This window comes from Marmota marmota, unplaced genomic scaffold, assembly GCF_001458135.2.
Source record: "Marmota marmota marmota unplaced genomic scaffold, marMar, whole genome shotgun sequence".
NCBI lineage: Eukaryota > Metazoa > Chordata > Mammalia > Rodentia > Sciuridae > Marmota > Marmota marmota.
Window position 1 is genome coordinate 37836974 of NW_025999990.1, and position 22978 is coordinate 37859951.

The window sequence follows — 22978 nt, forward strand, 5'->3', positions numbered from 1 at the left end:
AGAAACAGTTGAACCCATAATGAGCTGGAAATCTTAATCACCTCAATTCCACCTCCCCCTCTGGCTGTTGAGCACAGAAAATCCGCCCCTATTGTTAGCACTGATTATTCACCCTGGCTGTGCATCATAATCACTGTGTAAGCTTGTTAGCACTGATCCAGAACCAAAGTCCCCAAGAAATTTTGAGAAGTTGGATCTAGAGTTAAGTTCAAATGTAGCACAACTATAGTAGAGCAGACCAGGGTGCGGGTCCTATATGCTTTACAAAGCCCCAAGCATCGCAAACACAGAAAAAGCAAAAATAAGTTTTATTTCTTTCTCAGCCTCATGTTTTAAGTTTGAAAACCTGTGGAGCACACATGGAATAAGAAAGAAGAGCAATGAAACTGAGTTGGGCTCTCTGGTCAAGTGGGCTGTGGTCAGGCTGGGGAATAAAAATCACAGCCTGCCTTGGGAAAACCAAGAGAGAGGCTGCTTTAGTTTTTCAGTATCTGCCCCACATCCCCCGAGGCTGGAGGACAAGAGGCACACTATGCTCCCCCATACTCTCCTCTGCATTTAGGGTGTGAGAATAGTTTGGCATGGTGCTTGGAACCTCCTGGTGCTCTGGAGTCCAGTAAGGCCTGCTGAGCTGGTGACCTAATGACCTTGGCAGAGATAATATTCCCTATCCTTAATGGAGTGTGTGCAATCATGGCCCAGATGTCTCCAACCTGAGCCAAGCTTCCACCCTACCCTCTGCCCAAGTTCCATGGGCCCACTCAGGGCCTCTAGTAGCAGAGTGAACTTCATGGAGATTGGGGCTCCTTGAGTCCCCCCAGTCCCAGACTAGGTCTTGGTGGAGTTTCCTTTAAAACTGAAATATTTAGACATACAGAATATAGGCCTCGATTTCCTCTTTTGCTCTAGATCTCACAAATGTTGGAGACAGTCCTACTCAGATATCTGCAATTTCAAAAATTCATTATGTGATTCTAATGAAAAGACAATCCTGAAGAACTTCTCACCTGTAGGCTATAGGATAGATTTCTAACCTTTGAGAAGAAGTCCAAGGTCATTGGATCTTGGTACTCCTTTAGACTAGCCCCCCGCCCCCAACTTCCTAGAATATTTCCCCTCCTATTCTTTCAGGAAAACTATTGTGCCATTTATTAAGCCATCCCACCAACACACCAGACCCCTTTTCTGCATGCACAGAATGTGTTCATAAGAGATCTAATTCGAGTATCACCTCTTCCATGGAATATTCCCTAGTCACGCAGCTAAGAATAATCTCTCCATCTCCTGAGGTGCCTTTTTATTTTGACTCCCCTTTGCTGTAGACTTTTTTTATTTTCTACTCTGTATTCCAATTATTTATACCCCAATATGATTTTGGTAATTAGAGAGTATCACTCTAACAGGAAGAAATCTCATTTGGTTCATCTCCGTATCCACTGCTAGGCCTGGCATGTCATAGGGCCCAACCAATTGCTGATCAAATGTAAAATCTTCTGCTTACCAAATTAATACCTTAGTAACCAGAGGGACCACTAAATTTGGGCAGTCTGCTCCCTCTACATTGCCGTGTTTAAACCTGCTGTGTTCTTTAAGGCAGGAACCAGGTATCGTTCTTTTCGTTTCCCAAGTGAGTAATCTAAGCCAAAAACAAGAATCAAAGGCTTGGGAGACCCACATCTTCATTTAACTTTTCTGTCCACAATCCATATTGCCTGCAGCATGTTAAGCAGTTTGCTTAGACTTGGGTACCCGATTTCCTTCTTGAATGTGAGCATGCCAGGGGCATTCACTGCTGCCTTTTCAGTGTAGCATGAACTTTAGAACTTCTAAATTTAAAGCAGGATTGCATTACCCTGCACTATTCTTACCAAAATGGCCATGCACTCTAGGAGAGGATTTTGACTTAAAAGACAGTTTCTCTTTGCAAATTCAGCACGAATGGAACAAGTGAAGATCCCATTCTCCTGATTTCCTGTTAAGATTACAATCTAGAATTAGAAGCTGTGCTTTTTAAAATCTATGCAATTTGTGAGTCTTTAAAAAAAGTGTTTGAAGGTGAAATTGAATGGATCAAAAATGTAGTGGCATGAATGGTGGTTAGCAAAGAAGAATTTATAAAACTGGTCTTTATTAAATGTTGGATGGCTCCAAACTTAGAAAATGCATAGGTGTAAATGCCAAAGACTCCCCCCTTTAATCGGAAGCCAAGAAAATTAACATATTGTGTAAGGGCATCTGTGCAATGGTATATAGATTGACAAGACAAAGGGAAGGTGAGTAGCTGCCCCCCAGATGTTTTAAAGCATGAACAACAAGTAGGAAAGAATGGTTGGAATGAACACTGCAAGAACTATTGGCAATCAAATATGCCAATGGTTTTCATTCAAGGGCTCAGAATGAATTTGAATAATTGCAACCAATGGTTGTGCTGGTCTTCAATTATCTATATCCCATTTACTTGTCACAACAACCCTATGAGGATTAGTAGTTTAATCTCCATTTCCTACAAATAGAAACTCAGGCTTGAAGCCAGGTTTAGTAATTCTCCAGATCCTACCATGCTTAGCACTAAATTAATAGTAATAGAGAGCATTGTTATTAAATTTTTTATGAACTTTCTGTGCATAGACACTAAATTTTATGCTAAATTTTACATAAAATTCTCTCATTTAAAGCTCAGAGCAGTAGTCCTGTGAGTCAGGTACCAATCAAGGGATTTGAGATTAGTGAGATTTCACAGACTACCCAAGGTCATGCACATGGTAAATGGTGACACCAGAGTAGAATTGGGCAACCCATTTCTACTGCTTTACATACCTTTACTTATGGGTGCATACATGGTGAGTACAGAGCTCAAATATGAACCCAGATGTATCTCATTCTGAAACCCTTTCTCTTCACCATTCTGCTATACAAATACTTTCTCTACAAATTGTTCTATTAACTAAACCAGCCTACTTAACACCACCCTCATCAGCACCCCAATTTTGACACCCGTACTGAAGCAGTTGGTTATGACTCCTTGGAATATAGATACTTAAGCTGTAGTATGTCTTTTTTCAAAGTGGCTTTTTTTTTTTTAGCAATCAAGATGAGTATACGCCCTCTGGGGTCCCTGTTGAGCATTAAATTACTTTTTAATTAAATAAGTAAAAAAAAAATCAAGTGAATCTGGTCTAAGAGAAAACTATTTGTCACCTGAAAAGAGATTAAAAACTAGGGGGAAAATACACATTGGGATAATCTGTTGCCTACTGGCAATTTTTCTCAGTGAAACCCAAACAAAATATCATGGATGTAAAGTAAGAATTGAAGCAGAAACCTTTATCCTCATCTACGATAAAAGATTCTCATATATATATATATATATATATATATATATATATATATATATATATATATATTCCAGNTATATATATATATATTCCAGAAAATCATCTTACTTCTGAAAAATCTCCTAGAAGTTCTCTATTGTTAGCATTGTATAGTGTCATTGTATATGTACTCAGATGAGAAAATATGGGGTACTGAAATGCTATACTGAAAATGTAGTGCTTATTTAAAACAATAAAAAATGGTTAATTTTCCATCTAATAAAAATGACTCACAACATTTACGACACTATTATACAGAAGACCAGAGGAATCTAGCCCATGAACAATTTTCTGGTCAATGGTTCTTTTCTTTTTCCTCCTGTTGTTTGCATTATTCTGATCCTTATTAACTTGCTAGTATCAGTCCCTGAAGATAAGCTGGGTAATGAAAATTTTTGCACTTAGTAAATTTATTAGCAAAATAATCAGTGCCATCATTAGGGGTTATTCTATTAATACACAGGAACAAACCTCAGTAGCCGAGTCTTCCTGCCAGGAACACCATGAACAGAGAGGTCCTTCAGCATTTTCTAACTCAACCACCATCTCCAAGTCAAAGCCACTCACTTCTTGAGTCAGAGCTATGTTCGAATGAGCCACAGAGCCAGTGTGTTTTCATGTTTGGGTTTATATTCTAAAATACTGTATTTTTTTTCCTTTGAACTATTTTACCCATGTTTTTCTTTCTTCTTGTGATAAGGAACTGAATGAGGCCTTCTTACTTCCATCAAGTGAAAACCTGATCTCTTTTGGAATTGTGTGGAAGAGATATTTGAGTTGTCATGATTCTGGAAAAAAGTTGCTTGCTTTTCTTTCATTCTTCCTTTCTTTCTTTCTTTTTTTATTTTTAATTTGTTCTAATCAGTTATACACAACAGTAGAATGTTCTTCGATTCATTGTACACAAATAGAGCACAATTTTTCACTTCTCTGGTTGTACAAGAAGTAGGGTCACACCATTCGTGTAATCATACATGGACCTAGGGTAATGATGTCCGTCTCATTCCACCATCTTTCCTATGTAAGGTTGTTTGTTGACATTAAAAAAAAAAAAAGTTGTTTTAAGAAGTAGTGATCATTAATACCAGTCCAGTTCTGGAAATTTTCCATTATTCATCTGGTCTGGAGCCCTCGGGCCGATCCCTTCCACAAACTGCCCTGATGTTTGTAGGTATTGTCTCTGTATTTTACTGAGGAAATGTTCCTTGGCACGCATGAGAATGTCAAGAGTAAAAAGAAATGCCCAAGAGTTTTCTACCTCTAGCCAGGAAGAGAAAGTGACCACAATTGTCCCTTTTATTATGTGTAAAGTGAGACCAATTCTATTTAACCTTTATTTTGCAAAGTAGTACTTATCAGAAAGCAGATTTCTGGGAAGGACAAGAAACACAGACAAAAAAGTGAAAATTCAGAGTATCAGGAATTACCCAATGAAAGCTACCATGTCTTAATGTGGAAAAAGTCATTATCCACAGAAGTGCTCTGTTACATTCTGTGGTCAATCATCAAACAAAGATGCAATAAACAAGATTCTTCACTGTTTCGTCACTATTATGTCTTGCTCAAAATGTATTAAAAGGAAATATTCTCATCATATGATTACTGAATAATTCAATTAGGAACATGTTCTGTGGATGTGAAATAATGTAATTTACTATGTTGAATTATTGGCCAATCAGATTTCTCCCATTTTCTAAGGCAATGGATTAACTAAAATGTGACCATAAACAAAACAGTTTTTATTAGGCATAATCTACTTTGTAAACAAATGAAATTAATTATTTGCCTGACCTAAAGCTTTGAAAATGAAAGACCCAAACTGAACACATGCTTCCAATTTCGATCCTGTTACTTAGATGACACTTAATATAAAAGTTACAATTTAACTTCCCCTCAAGTATTCCATACTTGAGACTAAATGACTCTTAGAAATATGTTCATCAACAGATGGGAGCCACTTATGGCCTCATAAACTCCAAAGCAAGTGAAATTACCCCAGCAAAATAGAAAGAGATGACAATAAAGCCTCATCTGCTTATCTCAGTCATGATTAATACATTGCATATTGGTTCAATGATGCAATGAATATTAACAGATAATCACCCTTCTTCATACAAGAGAAATACCGAAGAGACAAATGCTAGTGATGTATGCTGTCCATCAATCAATAAGTAATTTCAGCACAAGCCCTGTGTCGAGCCATGGATGTGCTATGGAAGGCATAGGGGAAGGTACCAGCATCGCTCTAAAGGAGCTTTCTGTCTTGACAGACAAGTTGAACACACCTGACACACTGCACAGAATAGCAGAGAGTGTGTTATTACCTGCTAGCTTAGTAATTATGCCACAGAGATAATGAGAGATTTTGGAGGATCAATGAAGAGTACAGTGGTCAGTTCATGAGGGCTTTGAAAATCACATATTCAGAGTCAGAAAGAAATATAACATGGTAGCCTGGAAAAAGGTCTCAGGTAAATGAGTGTAGAGTTTTTCTCAGCACAAGAGCCTGTGTTTTCCCTTTATCTCCATCCCCGTTGGTACCCATCACCAATCCCTCTTCCAGCAACTCTGACTTCCTCCTTCTTCCACTCTTTCCATCGCAAGTCCATTTTCCACTTGACCAGCCAAGTGAGCTTTATAAAATGTAAATTGAATCACGTGATCCCCATGTAAAATGTCCATCAGCTTATATCATACCTTGGGTGAAATCCCAAGTCCTTATCATGATCTTCTACATTGGTCCTGCCCTCCTCTTTGATTCCATCTCATCTCACTGGGTGGTTCTCACGCGTGTGACGACCACACTGAGCTGCCCTCTACCCTTCCACCTAGCCAGGCCCATTCCCATGAGAGAGCCCACAGGCATGCACTGCCCATGCCTGACATGCTTTGCCGTCCGGTCGTTCATTCTTCCTTGTCATTCATCTCTCAGCTCCCGTGGCTCCTCCACAGACATCTTCCCTGGACATCTATTAAGGGCAGCTTTCCCCACTCTGCCCCTGACACACTCGATCATCACTCTGCTTTACTACTTCATACCATCTACCTTTTCCTTGTTCACTCATTTACCCCTTTATGATCCATCTTCACCCACATAAACATCAGCACAGCAAGAACAGGGGCCATGTCAGCGTCATTCACCCTCTAGCCTCGACACCAGAAAAACAGTGCCATGCTAGGTGCTCAATAAAAACTCCTTCAATGACTGACTATGTTGCTTCATTAATTCTTCCAGCTGCAACAATAGTCTGGGCATGGGAAGGAAATATGTCTAAGTAAAATATCCATAGTGGTAATGAATATTTGAGGTGGAAGGAATAGAGTTTGGTGACTGAATAGAGAACAGGACTGAGTAGGCTCAGCCAAGGATCAGCTCAAGGCCCCCAGGGTTACTATAGAAAGGGGATACTCTTTCAAGGAATCAATAATTTGTGGCAAAAAGCTGTGTTTAATAAGTAGACACTACATGTCAAGCATTAGATGTGTATTTCTTTCTTTCTTTTTCCACAACCTTACTAGGTAGGTATCACTATCTCTATCTTTAAATGACAGGTTGGTTCAACAACTCCAAGTTATTCAACCAGGTATCTGAGCCCAGTGAGATTGATCTGAGAGAAAAAGTCCTGACTCAGAATCAATGGATGGCTGCAAGTAAAAATCGACCGAGTCTGATCTTCAGAGCTCTCTCTGTCCCATTTCACAAGCTGTTGGGTTGATATGGGGGTGAATGCATGTCTCACCGCCAGCCTTGGCTCATAGGGCTTCTTTTACAAATTGGTCTGTGCACCTGGGGATTCCAAAAGTTGTTCTCTTCATTTTGGAATAATGCAGGGTAGGCAGCTGAAAATACCTTGAAGAAGACACTAAAGAGATAAGTCCCCCGCTGAAGGTAGGAGGACTTGATTAGTGGAGGAGAATGAAACCAGGGACCTTGGCAACAACCACCCAAAGAGTAATAAAGCCCCAGAGAAACTAACCAAAGTGCAGTGTATGGAGATATTTTGCTTCCATCTATCCGGACATCGACCTAAGTTACTACCTAGAATATAGAACCTAGAGTTTGTTAGCTATGAGTTTGTTAACTAGGTTTCCAAAGAAGACAGGCCTGCTAATATGAATGGGGAATGAGAAGATGCTGCCACTGAATACTCAAGTGTCTTCTTCCTTGTGGTGGGAAATAGATGTTTTTCCTCAATGTATAAATAGCCATGGAGATGGCATCATAGTGTTAGTGTCTTGGAGATAAAAAGCCCGGGGAACAGATCCTCTAGTCTCCAGAAGTTTACCGGGGGTTAAAAGGTGACATCAACTTGCCTCCTTTCATCTCCAAGTCCAGGCATACAGCTTTCAAGTGCCCACATGTTATTATATGTTCTCCCAGATTGGCAGCCACTGAAATGTCCCGATGCAGAGTGAATTTTCTTGAAAAGGCCAACATGGATGGAGTGAAGACACCTCACTCCATAACCACCATATCTGGGTATGCATGTTTCTAGAGCTAATTTGGAGGCAAAAAAGAAGATAAAGATGCCACGAAGATAAGAAGCTTTGTTCCAAGGCTGGCACCTCTGTGTGGTTTATGCTATATGAGGAAAGACCCAACAAATAGGCAGGGCTAGCTGACACCAAAATTTTCAGGAGCAAGAACCCAGCAGAGCACCCAGACTCCAATCAAGAACCCAGGAGAGCTTTCATTCTTGGTACCCAAAATCATATAATTCAACTTGGAGAAGAGAAGCAACTAAAAGTTGGGCAATAGCTACTCTCCACACTAACTAGACTTGACTTGGGCACAGCTGGCCATCTCAGGGTAGTCAGTGTGAAGGATGGCATGCACTTGGATCTAACAGCAAGGAAAGACTCATACACTTATAGATGGGGTAATGCTGAGAGGCCAATGTGTATCATATAGTGAGAAACTGATGATCTTAGAGCCAGACAAGCCTGGATTTTAATCTCAGCTGTAGCAATTTCCAGTGAGCAAGTTGTGACTCTAACCACTGGTGGAGCTGGAGTGAGGACTCCAATCACTTATGTTAGTGCAGCGTCTGGCACACTTGAATCACACTTGAATCATCAGCCAGAGCTTACTGTCACCACACAACCCCTCCCTACAGCCTTGGCTTAGGAGCTTTTCTTTACCTAAAGGAGAGTGGAGCCCTGGCAGGGTTGGAGACCGACACAAGGACCTTCCCTTATAATTGGTCTAGATTCCTCCCTCTCACACAAGAAGGTGCATGCTCCAGACCTGGGCATCTCAATATAGGGGTCATGATACAGGTGAGGCCAAAGAGTCTTCCCACTGGCCTGGCCAACTGATCCCAAAGCACCAGTCTTTTCTTTGGCTTTTACAGATGAATGGTGCTCAAAATCATATATTTTCATCTTATTACAGTACTGACTATAGGCCAGTTATAGTGGCCTACAGTTATTGGAGGCCCAAGCCTAAGGAAAATTCCTATATGGAGCCTGAGAATCCTTTCCGCCTGCTATGGATGATCCACTTTCCTTGCATGGGAAGTAGATGAAGTTGATAAGTTGCAATGGTCTTTTCTAAGCAGTTGATGTCAAAATGTGTTTGCTCCTTCCAAGGAGCAGATTACAGAATCAAAGAAAGAAGATGATCATACAGTGCCTGCAAACCTTTGGAGAATTTTTGCTCGCTTTATGATACCTGTTTCTCTAGAAATAAATCAGGCACACTCCTAGCTATCAATATCTCAGTATAAAAGAGAATAGTAATTGGAATTCAGCAGCAACCCCTTCCAGGATGCTGCTGCTCCAAGAGTTGGCAAAGCCGTTGGCATTGCTCAAGTAGCTTTGGACTAGTGGGCAGTGGGTGGAGGGAGAAGCAATCCCCCAGGTGTCTGCTGCTTTCTGAGACCGGACTCTGTCTAAAGGAAGTAATGGAAAAGGTTAGAGTGCCTCCAGCTCCCTCCCCTAGGCTAGCCGCAGGGCTGCACTTACCCAGGCTGAGCTGCAGGTGGCAGACACTTCCCTGGGATCCCCCAGGTCCCCAAGGAGCTCATTCTGGATCAGCCCTAGGAAGTGAAATTGTGTGGTCTCTGAAGGCTCTCCGCTCTAGGCCAAGAGATCAGGATCAGTGCCACTCATACCCACTTCTGCAAAGAAAGAAAAAAAGACTATGTCCAAGGACGTGGATGCTTCTGGTGGCCATTTCATTGATACCTTGAATCAAGTACTATTATCTCCACGAGAGGAAATCAATTTGGGAAAATGCTCAAAAGCATCAAAACTTTAGAATTAATGAAATAATTGTCTTAAAATAAAATTGACAAGTTTTATTCAAGTGCATACACAAAGAAGCCCTTCCAAACATCCCTTTGGTGAATTAGACAAAATTGTTCAAACAGAGCTCTAGTCACATCAGCAGGACAAACTGTTCCACTCCTCTCTGCCTGTTTTGCAGTTTGTTTACGTCTTCGATTCCTCCCTTGAATTCTTCCTCAGACTGAAATCCTGAAAAGAAACTTAACATGACCTTCGGGTCCCCATGTCAGGATCCGCTGTCACAAGCAACCTCTCCTCCTGGCTCAGGACCCAGGGGACCAATGATGACACCAAAGTGTGAGCCTCCTGCTCTCTCCTGAAGGTTGGAGAGGCTGCCATGTGTAAAGCTGAGTTGTCAGATATGCAAGTGACATAAACCAGAGGGGCGTGTGTCACTCAAAGGTGCTGACACAGGAGAATCTGATCTGGGGCTAGGAGAGGCTTAACCCAAATAAGACCAATGGAATGTATCCCTGCAATGTCCTGCCACTCTCACACTTGGCATTGCTGCCCCCAAGGCTCAAGTAGCTTTAGACTGGAAGGAAATTGTGGGGACCCTGGGTATATGCTTCTTCCTGGGATTGCTTTCTCGCTTATGCTAACACCCAGCTCCTCCAATATCTTCAGCATCTTAATTAGAATATTCTCTTGGACCTCTCCCATTTTAATTCTCTGATGGCTCCTAGAAATAAATCAGGCCTCTCTGTCTCTCTGTCTCCCAATAAAGCTTCTCCATATTTTCTAGATGAGATCCCAAAGGGGGTCTAATATGCTAATTCATTTGGCCAATTACTCTCCGCCCACCCAGGCACTGTCCTGCTGCAAATTTCCTCCTTGGCTGCCAACTGGCCTATGGATAAGCCACCCATAGGTTCAATACCCACCCCAACACTGCTTACGTGCACAGAGTCTGTTGCCACGGACATTTCAATCTGAAGTTGAAAAGCAGCATGCTGGAGGGTAAACCCAGTGCTGAGGGGAAATTGGAGAATAAAGTCACAGAGAGAGACTGCATAGACAATGGGAGAAACCCATTGTAGTCAGACATAATATGTCAGTCACTGTACTATGGATTTTATAACTGCATATAGCTAATTAATTCCCAGAAAGATAATGTCTTATCTTTTCTCGCCACCAGAGCATCAGAAAGATGAGATTTTCAGCATCACCCTTGGCAAATGGTCCAGAGAGGCCTCCTGTCCAAAGTCGGTGGTCCATCTTAGGACTGCCTTCTGTCAGCAAGGGATTCTTACAAATCTCTGTAGTCTAGCTCAGCTCAGTAGGACTAGGGTTCCTCCTAGTTGTAAGGTGTTTGTTCTCTCAGCCTTATTTTGTGTCTATAGATTCAAGTGCACACCAAAAATTGCAATAAAGCTCATGCTAACACCCACAGCTCCACCAATATCTCCTAAGGGAGAGCCAGTATGGGAGGACAGAATCGAGGTCTCTTATTATAGTGAGAGTGTTTGGGATCCTGGACCCCAGCCCATGCCATCACTTCCATGACAACGTATTAGAATTCCCCCTTTAAAAATTAGAAGGCAGAGAATGATGGATATTAATTGGCTCTCTGTAACCTCACTGGCTCTGCCTACCCAGACTCCTTCATCTCTTAATGTTTCCTTGTGAATGGCCAGATGTCCAGCTGACTACCCACTCCTACAGCCCTGCCTGAGTGACTGCCCTCTGTCTTCCCGTGGAGGAGCAGGCTGGAGCTGCCAACCTCTCCTCCCAGAAGCCTGTTAGGAAGGCTGGTGGGATTCAGTGCAGCAACTCTTGAGCAAGTGTTCTATGTTGGTTCTGAGAGTTCCTCGGTAGAACTGAGCTCCCCATCCCACTGTGCTTACTTGCTGGACAATTCACCCTGTATCCTCTGCCTTTCCTTCCCTACCTCACCCTACACTCCCACCAGTGTTTTCTGGAATCAACTCCAAATTAACTGCTTGCACTCAACTCCTAGAGCTCAGCTTCTAGGGAAACGCAAAGGCTCTGTCCTAAAATCCCCCAACTAGTGGGTGGCGGACCTGGTTGATCCAACCCAAAGTCTCTGTTTTTTCTACTTTGCTGATCACCCTGCCTGTGTTCCAGACCTCACAACAGCTTCCTTCTCTCTTGCATTTTTCAATCCCAACTCCCTCCACAGCCGACTATATCTCTGAAGTTCCCTGGGCCTGGTGTACCCAAGGTAACCCTCAATTCCAGGGTCACTTCATGGACTCATCTACGTGGCTTGTGAAAACCTTTGGATTCCTAATCTGTGCCCATAACACCCCTTTCACCCAAAAAAAAAGAGAACTTTACACTCAGGTATTTTGCAACTCAGAGCAACTGGTTCCTTCCTCCTCATCATGCCCCTCAAAACAAGAACAAGAATTTCACCTGGCAACTGCACTCTCTAGAGCAGGGTGTTGGAACCAGGGTGCCCTCTTTGCAATTCCCCCTGAAGAATCCTGCAAGATACACATGCTGTGGTCAGCTTTCATCTTAAATGCAAAGGAAGGAGAGGTTGACTGACCACCGCCAATTTTAGAAAACTAAACACCTGGAGATATTAAAGAGCCATATCCCAAATCTGTTAGATATCTACAATTGTCAGTGAAATATTAAAATCTTCACATTCAAATATCTACTTATTCTCTTATCATGCCTAGTATCATTGACTAGATTGGGCTATTCCCATCCACATTTGACATGTACAGACATAAACGAGGTGCTAAAATAGTGAGGACCAAAAGTTTTGAATATTTTTCATGTTTCTTAGCTTCAACCTTATGTTCTACTAAATAAAGTCTACTGGGTAGGAACTACAAAGCTCAATTATATTCTACTCTTCTTTGTTGGCTGTGCAGAGTAAACCTGACAAGTTATACAAGCCTATCTTCACTTATCTGTAAATTTAAAAACAAAATAAGAGCCTCATTTTTTCCCACAAAACTTGGAAGATAGAATGATAAATCTATAAGAGCACATTGAACCCCATGGAAAGAAGCCTTATCTGCTTGCAGACATTAAGATAATGTCTTATTTCACTTTGTATAGTCTTGCCAAGCCAAAGAGCAGCACTAGCCTCAATGGACACTCCCCCTTGCTGATCCCACCAGGCTACATCTGCTGTGCACATATTTTAAACTCCTTTGGCTTCATGGGGGGGGGGGAGGAGATAGGGAGGATTTAAATCCAAAATTAACAGAACTGGCAACTAAAGTCATAATTCCAATCCTTGCATCCAAAGGGATTTGAAGGACCTCACTAGAGAAACAATTGTAGCGTGCTTAAGTAGTTTCAAGGTTTTGAAGATTGTAACTTGGAGAGGATTAAGATTCACCAGAGTCTCCCTTGACCCTTGAGCTCCAAGTGTTTATTATACCCGTTCTCTCCCTCTTTTCTTTTCTTCTGTTTTCTTTCTTTGTCTTTGACCTTACTTCAATCTTTTTTAGTTCCCCAAGTTCTCTGTTGTCTTCATTCTTTTCTCCTGCTGCTCTACATTACCACTGAACATTTACCCTATAGTCTTAACTTTGCTAAGGGCTGCAAGCGAGAGAGAAGGAAGAGGAAGGAGAGATGGGAAAAAAAAGCAGAGGGGGGAAAAACTAATATTTACCTTGAAAATGCTTGTCACATAGAAGTTGCTCAATAAGTAAATATTCATTGACTGAACCAATAAAAAAACTAGCATTTATAAAGAACGTGTTTTGTGTTAAGCAATCTCTACATGCATTTCCTGTAATCCAACTACTGGATTACAGTTGTTTATTATCTCCGTTGTATGGACAAGGAAATTGCAGTTTCAAAAAAACAAAATAGGTTAAGCAAGTTTACGCAGATAGAAAATGACAGAACAGGTGCACAAACCAGTTCCTCCCTAACTCGAAAATCTAGAATAGTCATATGTCTGATGTTATCCTTACATTGGTTCATTTAATGGACATTAAACAAGGCATACACTGTTTGACATTTGATGAGTTGAACACAAGCCAGTCATGACTATGGCAGAGGTTTGAGGTTCTGCTCCAGCAATAGCTGTGTTATCTTGAGCAGGTTGCTTAAACTCTCTAAACTCCAGGTCCCTCATCTGTAAAATCTGAATCTCATCTTTAGGTGAATGTAGTCATTAATTCAGCTCGTGACATGACCCACAATTTTAACTGGTCAAATAAAGTGAAGAGCATTCTAGAGGGGGGAAATAAAAGGAGGAAATGAAAATGATTTTGTGGAGAGCCTTAAAAAAAGGTGCTTAAAGGTGAGGTAGAGGCTCTCCTGGAATCACGTTCTTCCTTGGTCATATCCCCTGCCATAAGTATGGTAATCTGGGGTCTTCTTATCTATATCTCCTTCCCTCCTGACCATGAGGTCACCCAGTGAAATCAGGGACCTAGTATTTCTGGCTAGTCAGATCTCCAACACACAGCCCAGGGCCTGGCACACCATTAGGTTCAGGAAACATTTTCTCAATAAATAACTGAAGGTAGGAATGGGTTGGGTGAGGATGCACAGCAAGGTGAGTCAGAGGGCCCTGGATATGGGGACGCCATACTCACCCCTCCCAAGTGTCCCCCAATGTATGTTAGAAATGAGGCCGCAGACTTCCCCCTCTTTCAATTATACAATCAACTTCTGGAAGCCTCAGAATCAAGATGTGACAGGAGTAGCTGTGCCCAGCGGGACCAAGCATGCCTTGTATCCTCAGAAAGGACTGACTTTCCCGCATCCCACCCACCGCCGTCATTTATTAACCGCTAGAGACAATGATGGCATGGAGAAATGTAACCACACTCATATCTAAATTCAAGAAGAATCACAGAAGATACATTTTTAAAAGCAATATAATAAGATTAAAAAAGCTAAATGCTAAATGATATGAAAGGGTACATCACCCTCGAATCACTAATATTATCATCATCAAATTTGTTCCTTGTTCATCAAGATCCCCTCAATCCCGAAAGACACATTGTACAATGTCTAGGACACTCTCAGAAATGGCATCATCGGCACAAACGTGTAGTCAGCATGAAAGGCACATTGGTGACAACATACATATTTACCACAAGTTCCATGCTTCAATTTATAAAAGCAAGCAACAGAAAGCAAACTAATCATTTCTGAAAGATGGCTGTAATGCCATCACTTATGTGCCAAACATTTTTATAAGGCTTTTGTTTCTATTAATGCAAGTAATCCTCACCACCTGTGATGTAGTTACTACATTTAGCCTCACTTTTCAGATAAAGTAACTGAGTCCCAGGAAGCCTAAGAGTTCTGCTTGCAATCATGTGCCAGGTGCCATGGCCTTCCATTCATAGACAGGCGACCTTCTCAGAAGAAATTAGAAATCCAAATGTGTTCCTGCAACTCAAGGTTGGGTCTAGATCAAGTCATGTGCTGCCAATCTTACAAAAGGACACCTGAGGTCTCAGTATGACCCACGCTTCCTCCTACCCTATGTTCCATAGAGCAGGAGACATGGAGATGCCTGACTTTCTTGTACAAGGAAAAATAAAGTCCTGGCTCCCTTACAGAACTCAAACCATAGGGGAACACATTTATTTATAGAGCAATAGTTTTTATAGTCCCATTCCCTTTCTCCTACACCCTTCTCCTGGTAGAGGGGCCCTCCATGTCCTGCCCTAGGTCTCTGCATGGTAAAATAAGAACAGGAAAAGTCTTTCAGCCAAGAAAAAATTGGGCTCATGAATTGTCACATTTTCTTTAGATGAATGTCTTAAACAAATTATGTAGTGTTTTTGAAACTCCATTTATCATCTGTAAAACAGAAGTGAAAGATGATCATGGCAGTACACGCAGTGTGTGTTTGTGGGTCAGGCACATAGCGGGCACTCAGTAAATGGCAGACAATGTAATTACTACAGTACTCCCTAGGCAATGCCTTCAAAGCCCACAAATTCAGTTAGCACTCCCACCAGCCATTTCTGCTGTTCTGGCTCCTGATAGCAGAGTGCTGGAACCTATGGTCACATATTAATTAAGTAACTATTTGCTGAGTATACATTTCCCTGTGAGAACATTAGCTCCATGTGGACAAGAACCACACTAGTCTTGCCCACCAAGCAAGCCCTGACATCCAGCAGAAACTTGACATTTACCAGGCTCCCAAAGTTTGGCAGGAGAAAATGTGAACCATTCATTTCGATGTTGTAGGTCAGAGAAGAATTCACAGAGGAGATATACTTGATGCAGAGACCTTGAAAAAAAATTAACATGAATGAAGTTTTCAAATACATTCCAGAGTTAACGATTATTCCACAAGTTTTTACCCTTTGACATATTTGAATGTTTTCTGAGGTTATATATCTTGCAACTAACTTTGCAACATGCACTCTTTTAGAAGTATTTTTGGAAAACTAAAGCCATAGCTTACAAGTAAAGAAATCAAATAACAACTGTAAGCTGGAATGAAATTAATTTTTTTGCATACATGGTACAGACTAATTGCAAAAGTCTTTTAGAAGAGAGTAGAGTCCCTCAGTGGAGGTCTGGGTGGTTTCATGAAGAAGGTGGGATTGACCTAGAAGATTTTGAAAATCCCAAGAAAGAAGTAAGTGATGGATGAGGGGAGGCCAAGGTTGGAATCAAGTGGGGCACAGAGTCTGTGTCGAAAGAGATGCAAGAACACAAAGAAGGGGCCCAGAACACTAACCAGGCTGAAAATGCCAGCAAAGAAATCAGGACTTCAGTTTAGATCTAGTGGATCCAGTCCAAAATGTTAAAGGATGAAAAACGAAGTGTTTGGGGAAGACTGATTTCATAATAATTTTCAGGAAGACTAATTAGAGCTAAAGAATATCCAATTAAGAGGTGATAAATTTTAAAAGATAGAGGCATTATGAAATATAGACTAGCCAATTTACTTTCTGATTATGAAAGCAGCTCTCAGGATTTTGTGAGTGGGTGACCAGAAAGTGATAGGGCCATCTCAGAAATAGAAAAGAGCTCAGGAAAGCCTCTGGTGGCTAGATGCATGTTTTCTTCAGGGGTAATCAGAATGAAGTACCCTCAGGAAAATGGAGGTGTCAGATTTTACTCTTTTTCTTACTGTTGTTATTCTCATTAGGGTTGTGATATAAGCCTCAAGGCTAACATGCCATTAGTTTTGATCTTAGTGATCGTCAACCCTTACTGGGCTTGGAAGGAAATGGAAGGGGTGATAAGGGGAGGGACCAACAGATCCTGGTAATGGGTTTTATAAGGTAAGTGATGGTAACATGAGGGATTCTGGAAGAAGGTCTGGTGGTCACCCATGAGGGTTTGTTGGGTGCTGGAGCTACCACTTTAGACAATTAACTCTTTTCCTATATATCAATTCAGTCAGAGTAGAGAAAATTGAACAAAGCTGAATAAACTAAAATGAGAATAAAGTTTGACTTGCAATGAGTGACGGGCTCGTCTCTCAGGTAGTCAAGTCAGCTCCCTGGTTAAACTAGTCCTGAGAAAGCTTCCTGATGATCAAAGGGAAGTGGATAAGCAGAGAAGGTGTTTCATCTGGTCTAGGTGAGAGTGGATATGAAATTTCTACCTTATATTCAATTTCTATCTCTTCTTACTAGTATATTCAAGTCTACCATTTTGTTTTTCTCCCCTGGATAGGAGAGGGACTCTCCAGATCATAGCTTTTATTTTTTTTAAATTCCCTTTGTTTATTTTCTAATTGTGTGGTCCCCAGAAGCCTATGGAACACCTGGATGGCTTTTTAAAATTAAACCCAGGAGCCTCACCCTTAGAGATTCTGATTTAGTGTGACCCCAGTAAGGCCTGGGAATCCAGAACACTAACAAACCTCTAGGGACTCCACAGCAGCATTGAGTGACTTTGAACCAATCTGATTTGGCAGGCAGGTAAGGCTACATGCCTCCACACCTACTTTAACACACGCAGCTATGCATGTGTGTATTTTATTTGTTTTCTTTTCTGCCAAAGATTGTTTGAACACAGATTTTTCAGTTCCTTAACAAGAAGTGGTCAACTATTTATCTAAGTTAACCTTGACTTTTGATAAATGCTGTGTTTTTTTTCAACAAGGTCACAAAACAATCATTTGGAATCCCACCATTAAATAATAACCACATTTGTACTTTCCACAATTATTTATTGATCATCTTATACGTGCCAAGCACTGTGTGTGCTAAGCACCCTGAGAATTTTAGATACGATCTCTGAAGTTATGTTCTAGTGTGATGGGGTGAAAAAAGATATCATAGAAGTACATAAGTAAAGTCATTTCTCATTGCAATTAGGGCTATAAGGAAAATCAGCAGGGTGCTGCAGGAAAGAACGTTGGGGAACATAGTTTAGCCAGGGTGGGCAGAGACAACTTCTCCATGGAGGTGACTTTCTAACTAGCCAAAGAAAGAAGAACCAGCTGTGCTGGCTTCTAAGAGCTCAGGTAACAGTTGAAGGGGTCAAAGAACGGAAGAATGGGAAATAACAGTGAGCTGATGTTAATGGCGGACTGGGAGATGGTGAGGGTGAGACAGGCCCTGTTGATGGCCATAGTTATGTGAAGTGAGAACTCTTCTGTTAAAGGCAAGGTGGTCAAGGAACTAAGTTTACTGGCCTGAGAGAGAAGTGGTTTCAGGAAATGAAGTTTCATCCACCTGAGAAACTGTATGGGAAGCAGAGTGGGGTGGGGGGCACGGAGGGGAGGGCAGTTTTCATTTAAAGAAAGTTATGGAAAGCAAACATTCCAAAATTCTCTGGCAATCAAAGGGGAGCTTGATGACCATAGAGCATAAGGTCACACCGTGGAGGACTGATTTTGTTTTTGTTTTTGTTTGTGAAGCAGAAGAGCAAATTGATTAGTGCGCATGTAATGAAATACAAATTGCAGTGTGGATCATAATGGAAAACTGAGCAACCTTGAAATTCATTATGTCACTGGGATAAGTGGTATTACTACTACAACTACTACTACAACAACAATAATTATTATTTATGGGTGTAATAGAAGTAGTAATAGAAATATTCATGGCAATTTTATTTTGGTGCTAAATACTATGCTAAGAATGCCCATGCATGTTCCAATAACCCTGAGATCTTTCAAATGTACAGTCAAGTTGTATAGTGTTGGTGACAACTTTATGGACTACAAAGCATTGATCAAAACAAAGAAAGATATAGGGCTTAGAAGACATCTTGGTAGTCTCTAGAAAAGACAGCAGACAAATAATTTCAGAGTTGAAAATCCAAATAGATGAGTCAACAGTATGCAAATAGAAGATTGGGGCAGCTCCTTCATGATGCTATACAAGTAGGTTAATGGTGATCAGGAAATATTCTCAATCCTCTTGCACTTGAAAAACAGCAACCCCCTTAAAGCTTGGTAGGTAGAAGGATCAAGAGGCCTGACTCCATCCAGTGCTTCTTTCCTCTGGTCTTTTACTCATTTTCTAAAAAATCCCTGGTCATCCTTGAAGACCTAATTCCATTCATTCATTCCTTCAACAAAATTTGAGAGCAACTACAATCAGCTAGGAACCATTCTAGATACTAGAGAACAAATGGTAAATGTAAGAAACTCTCCCCACTACTTCCTCTACCTCTAGGCTGGTGGCACATGCTATAGCCTAACTGTGTGTTACTTGTTTGTGAAAGTTCCAATACCATGCCAAGGACCCTGCACATTTATCTCTAGAATGGACTTTTCCATAATTCTTTCCAACTCTAAGAGAGGTCAGGCTATTTCTGTGCTTAGAGCCTTCCAAAGGCTCCTTAGTTTACCCAGAGTAAAAGAATAAGGCCTTACAATTTTTGTCTCTATCAGAGATGAGGATCTACCATGATGCCACCTTATAAATCCCAACTTGCAGGTCTTCCTTTACCCAGTTAATGCAAGAGTTATAGGAAGCATACAGTCAGATGAAGAGCACATGATAAATGGGTAGTAGACTCATCCTTCAGGAAAGAGAACTAATATCTCATTCTACTTTTTCTACTATTTTACATAGCAGAATGTCAACTAGACTTTTCTGGATTCCTTCGTTATTCTTCACTTTGGAAAGAGGGAAGTACTCATACATGAATGAAATTGTATGATATTATAACTCTAGGTCCCAAATTATTGTGATGAATAATTTCATAAAAATAAAACATTTTCCAAGAGAAAGAAATACAACATTTTCAAGTGCTTAGAAAACTGAAATGATCATCAAGATTTGATAATTGGCCTGTTATAATTTTTAAGTTGTAACATATGACTTTGAACTACATTGGGCATTAGAGTCACCAAAAACCAAACAAAAAAAATCAATCAAATGCAACTATGTTTTATACCTACATTCTGATGCACTAAATTAGTACTTGAAGATAATATGCACACTAAAATCTCAAGAATCACTGATGTACAGAAAAATTAAGCTACATATGATTGCACCATAGGCAAAATCAGGATTGAAATCCAGGGCCCCCTTCTCTCCATCCTGTAGATACTATTTTTCATTTCAGTCTGTTAATCCTGTCTGTGTCCACTCCGGGTGCCATTTTTCATTTCTCATTGTTGTGTTTCAGTGAAGAAGCTTCCAACAAGATATATGTTTAGCATGCCTTGCTAAATTGTTTCTGGCAGCTTACATGAAGTTATGTGCTCTGCTCAGTCATATTTTAAAACAAACGTGATGTTTCTTATCTAGTATGCCCACACTTGTGAATGTGCTTCCAACATTTCTCCTTTCTATTTTAGCAGAACCCCAAATTTCACATGCCTGAGGATCTGAAGGAAAAAAAGGAAAATCTACTCAAGTCCCAGATACCCACTGCGATATTAACCAAGACCAGCCACACACAAGGAGAGAATCAAGCTCTGGATAAGATTTCAGGGTCATCATCAACAAACAAGTTGACTGAAAAACATCAAGGAACCAAGACTGTTTTCAAGAAGTTCAACGAGATGAACTGGCCTTTGGACATTCGGCCTTTAAACAAAAGTTTAGTTAAAGACAACAAATGGAAGAAAACTGAGGTGACACAAGAGAAACGCAGGTCTTTCCTTGGGGAGTTTTGCAAGAAATATGGCGGAGTGGGTCATCCCCAATCCCATCTCTTCCATATGGTATCCAGGATCTATGTAGAAGATAAACACAAAATCTTATATTGTGAAGTGCCAAAGGCTGGCTGTTCCAATTGGAAAAGAATTCTGATGGTACTGAATGGATTGGCTTCCTCTGCATTCAACATCTCCCATGATGCTGTTCACTATGGGAAGCATTTGAAAACGCTAGATAGCTTCGACTTAAAAGGGATATATACTCGTTTAAATACTTACACTAAAGCTATATTTGTTCGTGATCCCATGGAGAGATTAGTGTCAGCATTTAGGGACAAATTCGAACATCCCAATAGTTACTATCATCCAGTATTCGGAAAGGCGATTATAAAGAAATATCGACCAAATGCCTGTGAGGAAGCATTAAATAATGGATCTGGAGTCAAATTCAAAGAATTCGTCCACTATTTGCTGGATTCTCACCGTCCAGTAGGGATGGACATTCACTGGGAAAAGGTCAGCAAACTCTGCTACCCGTGTTTGATCAACTATGATTTTGTAGGGAAGTTTGAAACTTTGGAAGAAGATGCCAATTACTTTTTACAGCTGATTGGTGCTCCAAAAGAACTGAAGTTCCCAAACTTCAAGGATAGGCACTCTTCCGATGAAAGAACCAATACTCAGGTGGTGAGACAGTATTTAAAGGATCTGAGTAGAACCGAGAGACACTTAATCTATGACTTTTATTACTTGGATTATTTGATGTTTAATTACACAACTCCAGTTTTGTAGTTTGCATTTATTTTCTAAAGCTCTGTATTTACTTAATGTCACCCTCAAATCAACTACTGTAATTTTTCTATGATTCTCTGTGTGAGGGAAATTTAACTGGGTGCAGTTGTTTTGATTTAATGATAATTTTTACCGAATGGCGTGATAGCAATTGGCACAAAGTTATAAGAAAATCACCTACTGAAGACATGTAAGCAACCCACATTTTTGGAAAAGAGCTGCTTTAGCATTATGGATCACATTGTTGAAGCAATAATCTAGCCAGCTGCTACATTAACTGAAAAACAGCCTCTTGAGATGGTAAAATAAGGATTCTAAAATAGCATGGATGTGTATCTATATTGTGGAATTCACAGTCTGAAGTGCATGAATCTATTTTTAACAATCTGTGGCATAATCAAACCATTGGAGAGTTTTCTTACACCCTGGAAATCTTTCTATCAACTGTAATGATAAATCCATTTTGAAATGATATTTTGGGCTTGGGCATTTTCCTTCAGATATTATGTATTTATAGTATGAGAATATAGCAGAAAAACCAGATGAACCTACGGCTTTTTTATATTTAGCAGCCAATAAAAAATGCGCGACATGCTAAGATCAAAGCAACGAAAGCAACCTTTCTCTTCCAGAAAAACTTAAGAGGATTGATTCTGTTTCCTTTTGAGCCCTCCATGAAAAGACAAAACGAACACAACTGCTAAAAATCTTCATTTCTGAAGCAGACGGCTGAGAGGTTTAAGCCTCATCAGATCTAAATGTGCTCCTAATTTCAGTTTAATTGGGCAGAGGGGAAATCGTTTCAGGATGGAATAATCATCAAAAACAAAAGTTGCCCTTCTGAATATAGACCTCTAACAATAACAAAGTTTTATAAGAATATTATTTGAATCAAAGCATCATGTGCATAACTTTATATGTGGAATACACTCTAAGAATAGCTTTTGTTTGCAGTCTAATTATTCAGCTTGGGAATGACTTTTTAAAAACTAATATACCACTTCAAAGATAGGTTATGTTCTAGAGAATAAACATAACAAGAGCCCCTAGAAATGTTTTTTAATAGGCTTATGCATAAGCAAATTAAGGTATTTTCTTTTTAAGTTTAAATATTCTATACTAACAAAGTAAAATACCATTGCATTCAAATGTTAAATCAAAGTCTTTGGAAAATAGGACCATGTGTCAATGTATTTTGGAATTTTTTTCCAAGGGATCCTAAATTAAAAGACACATTTAGATGATGGGAAATGTATTTTAGTTGGTCAACTATTACCCTGAATTAAGCCAAGCACATGTCAGCCAAACCTCATTTAAATGCCTTTCTTGAACATTTTCTTCTCCCTAAGCTATGACTGATTATCAGTAAATATTAAGTAGTGTCTCTCAAGGAAAAATAGCATTAGGGATTAAATATTGATAGACCAAGATTGTTACAGTCGTACTTATTTCATTTTCCCCTTCCATTTCATGCTGTCTATTCGTCAATGGTTCCACTCTTTACATACACCTGCCTGGGCCCATCTGT

The 22978-nt window shown here is 40.3% G+C and overlaps 1 protein-coding gene across 9 annotated transcripts in view; it reads left to right on the forward strand.

Annotated features, from left to right (window-relative positions):
- Nucleotides 1-21922, forward strand: part of Chst9 (carbohydrate sulfotransferase 9) — a 246081-nt gene extending 224159 nt beyond the window's left edge. For 5 of the 9 annotated variants that reach the window (XM_048806395.1, XM_048806394.1, XM_048806397.1 and 2 more), the window contains one exon: nucleotides 20356-21922. In XM_048806395.1, the coding sequence (XP_048662352.1) occupies nucleotides 20356-21450 (1095 nt within the window). In that variant the 3' untranslated portion in view covers nucleotides 21451-21922. The remainder of the gene's footprint in view (nucleotides 1-20355) is intronic. The other 4 variants (XM_015482252.2, XM_048806396.1, XM_048806398.1 and 1 more) reach the window with 1 other exon arrangement.
- Nucleotides 21923-22978: the final 1056 nt, after the last annotated feature.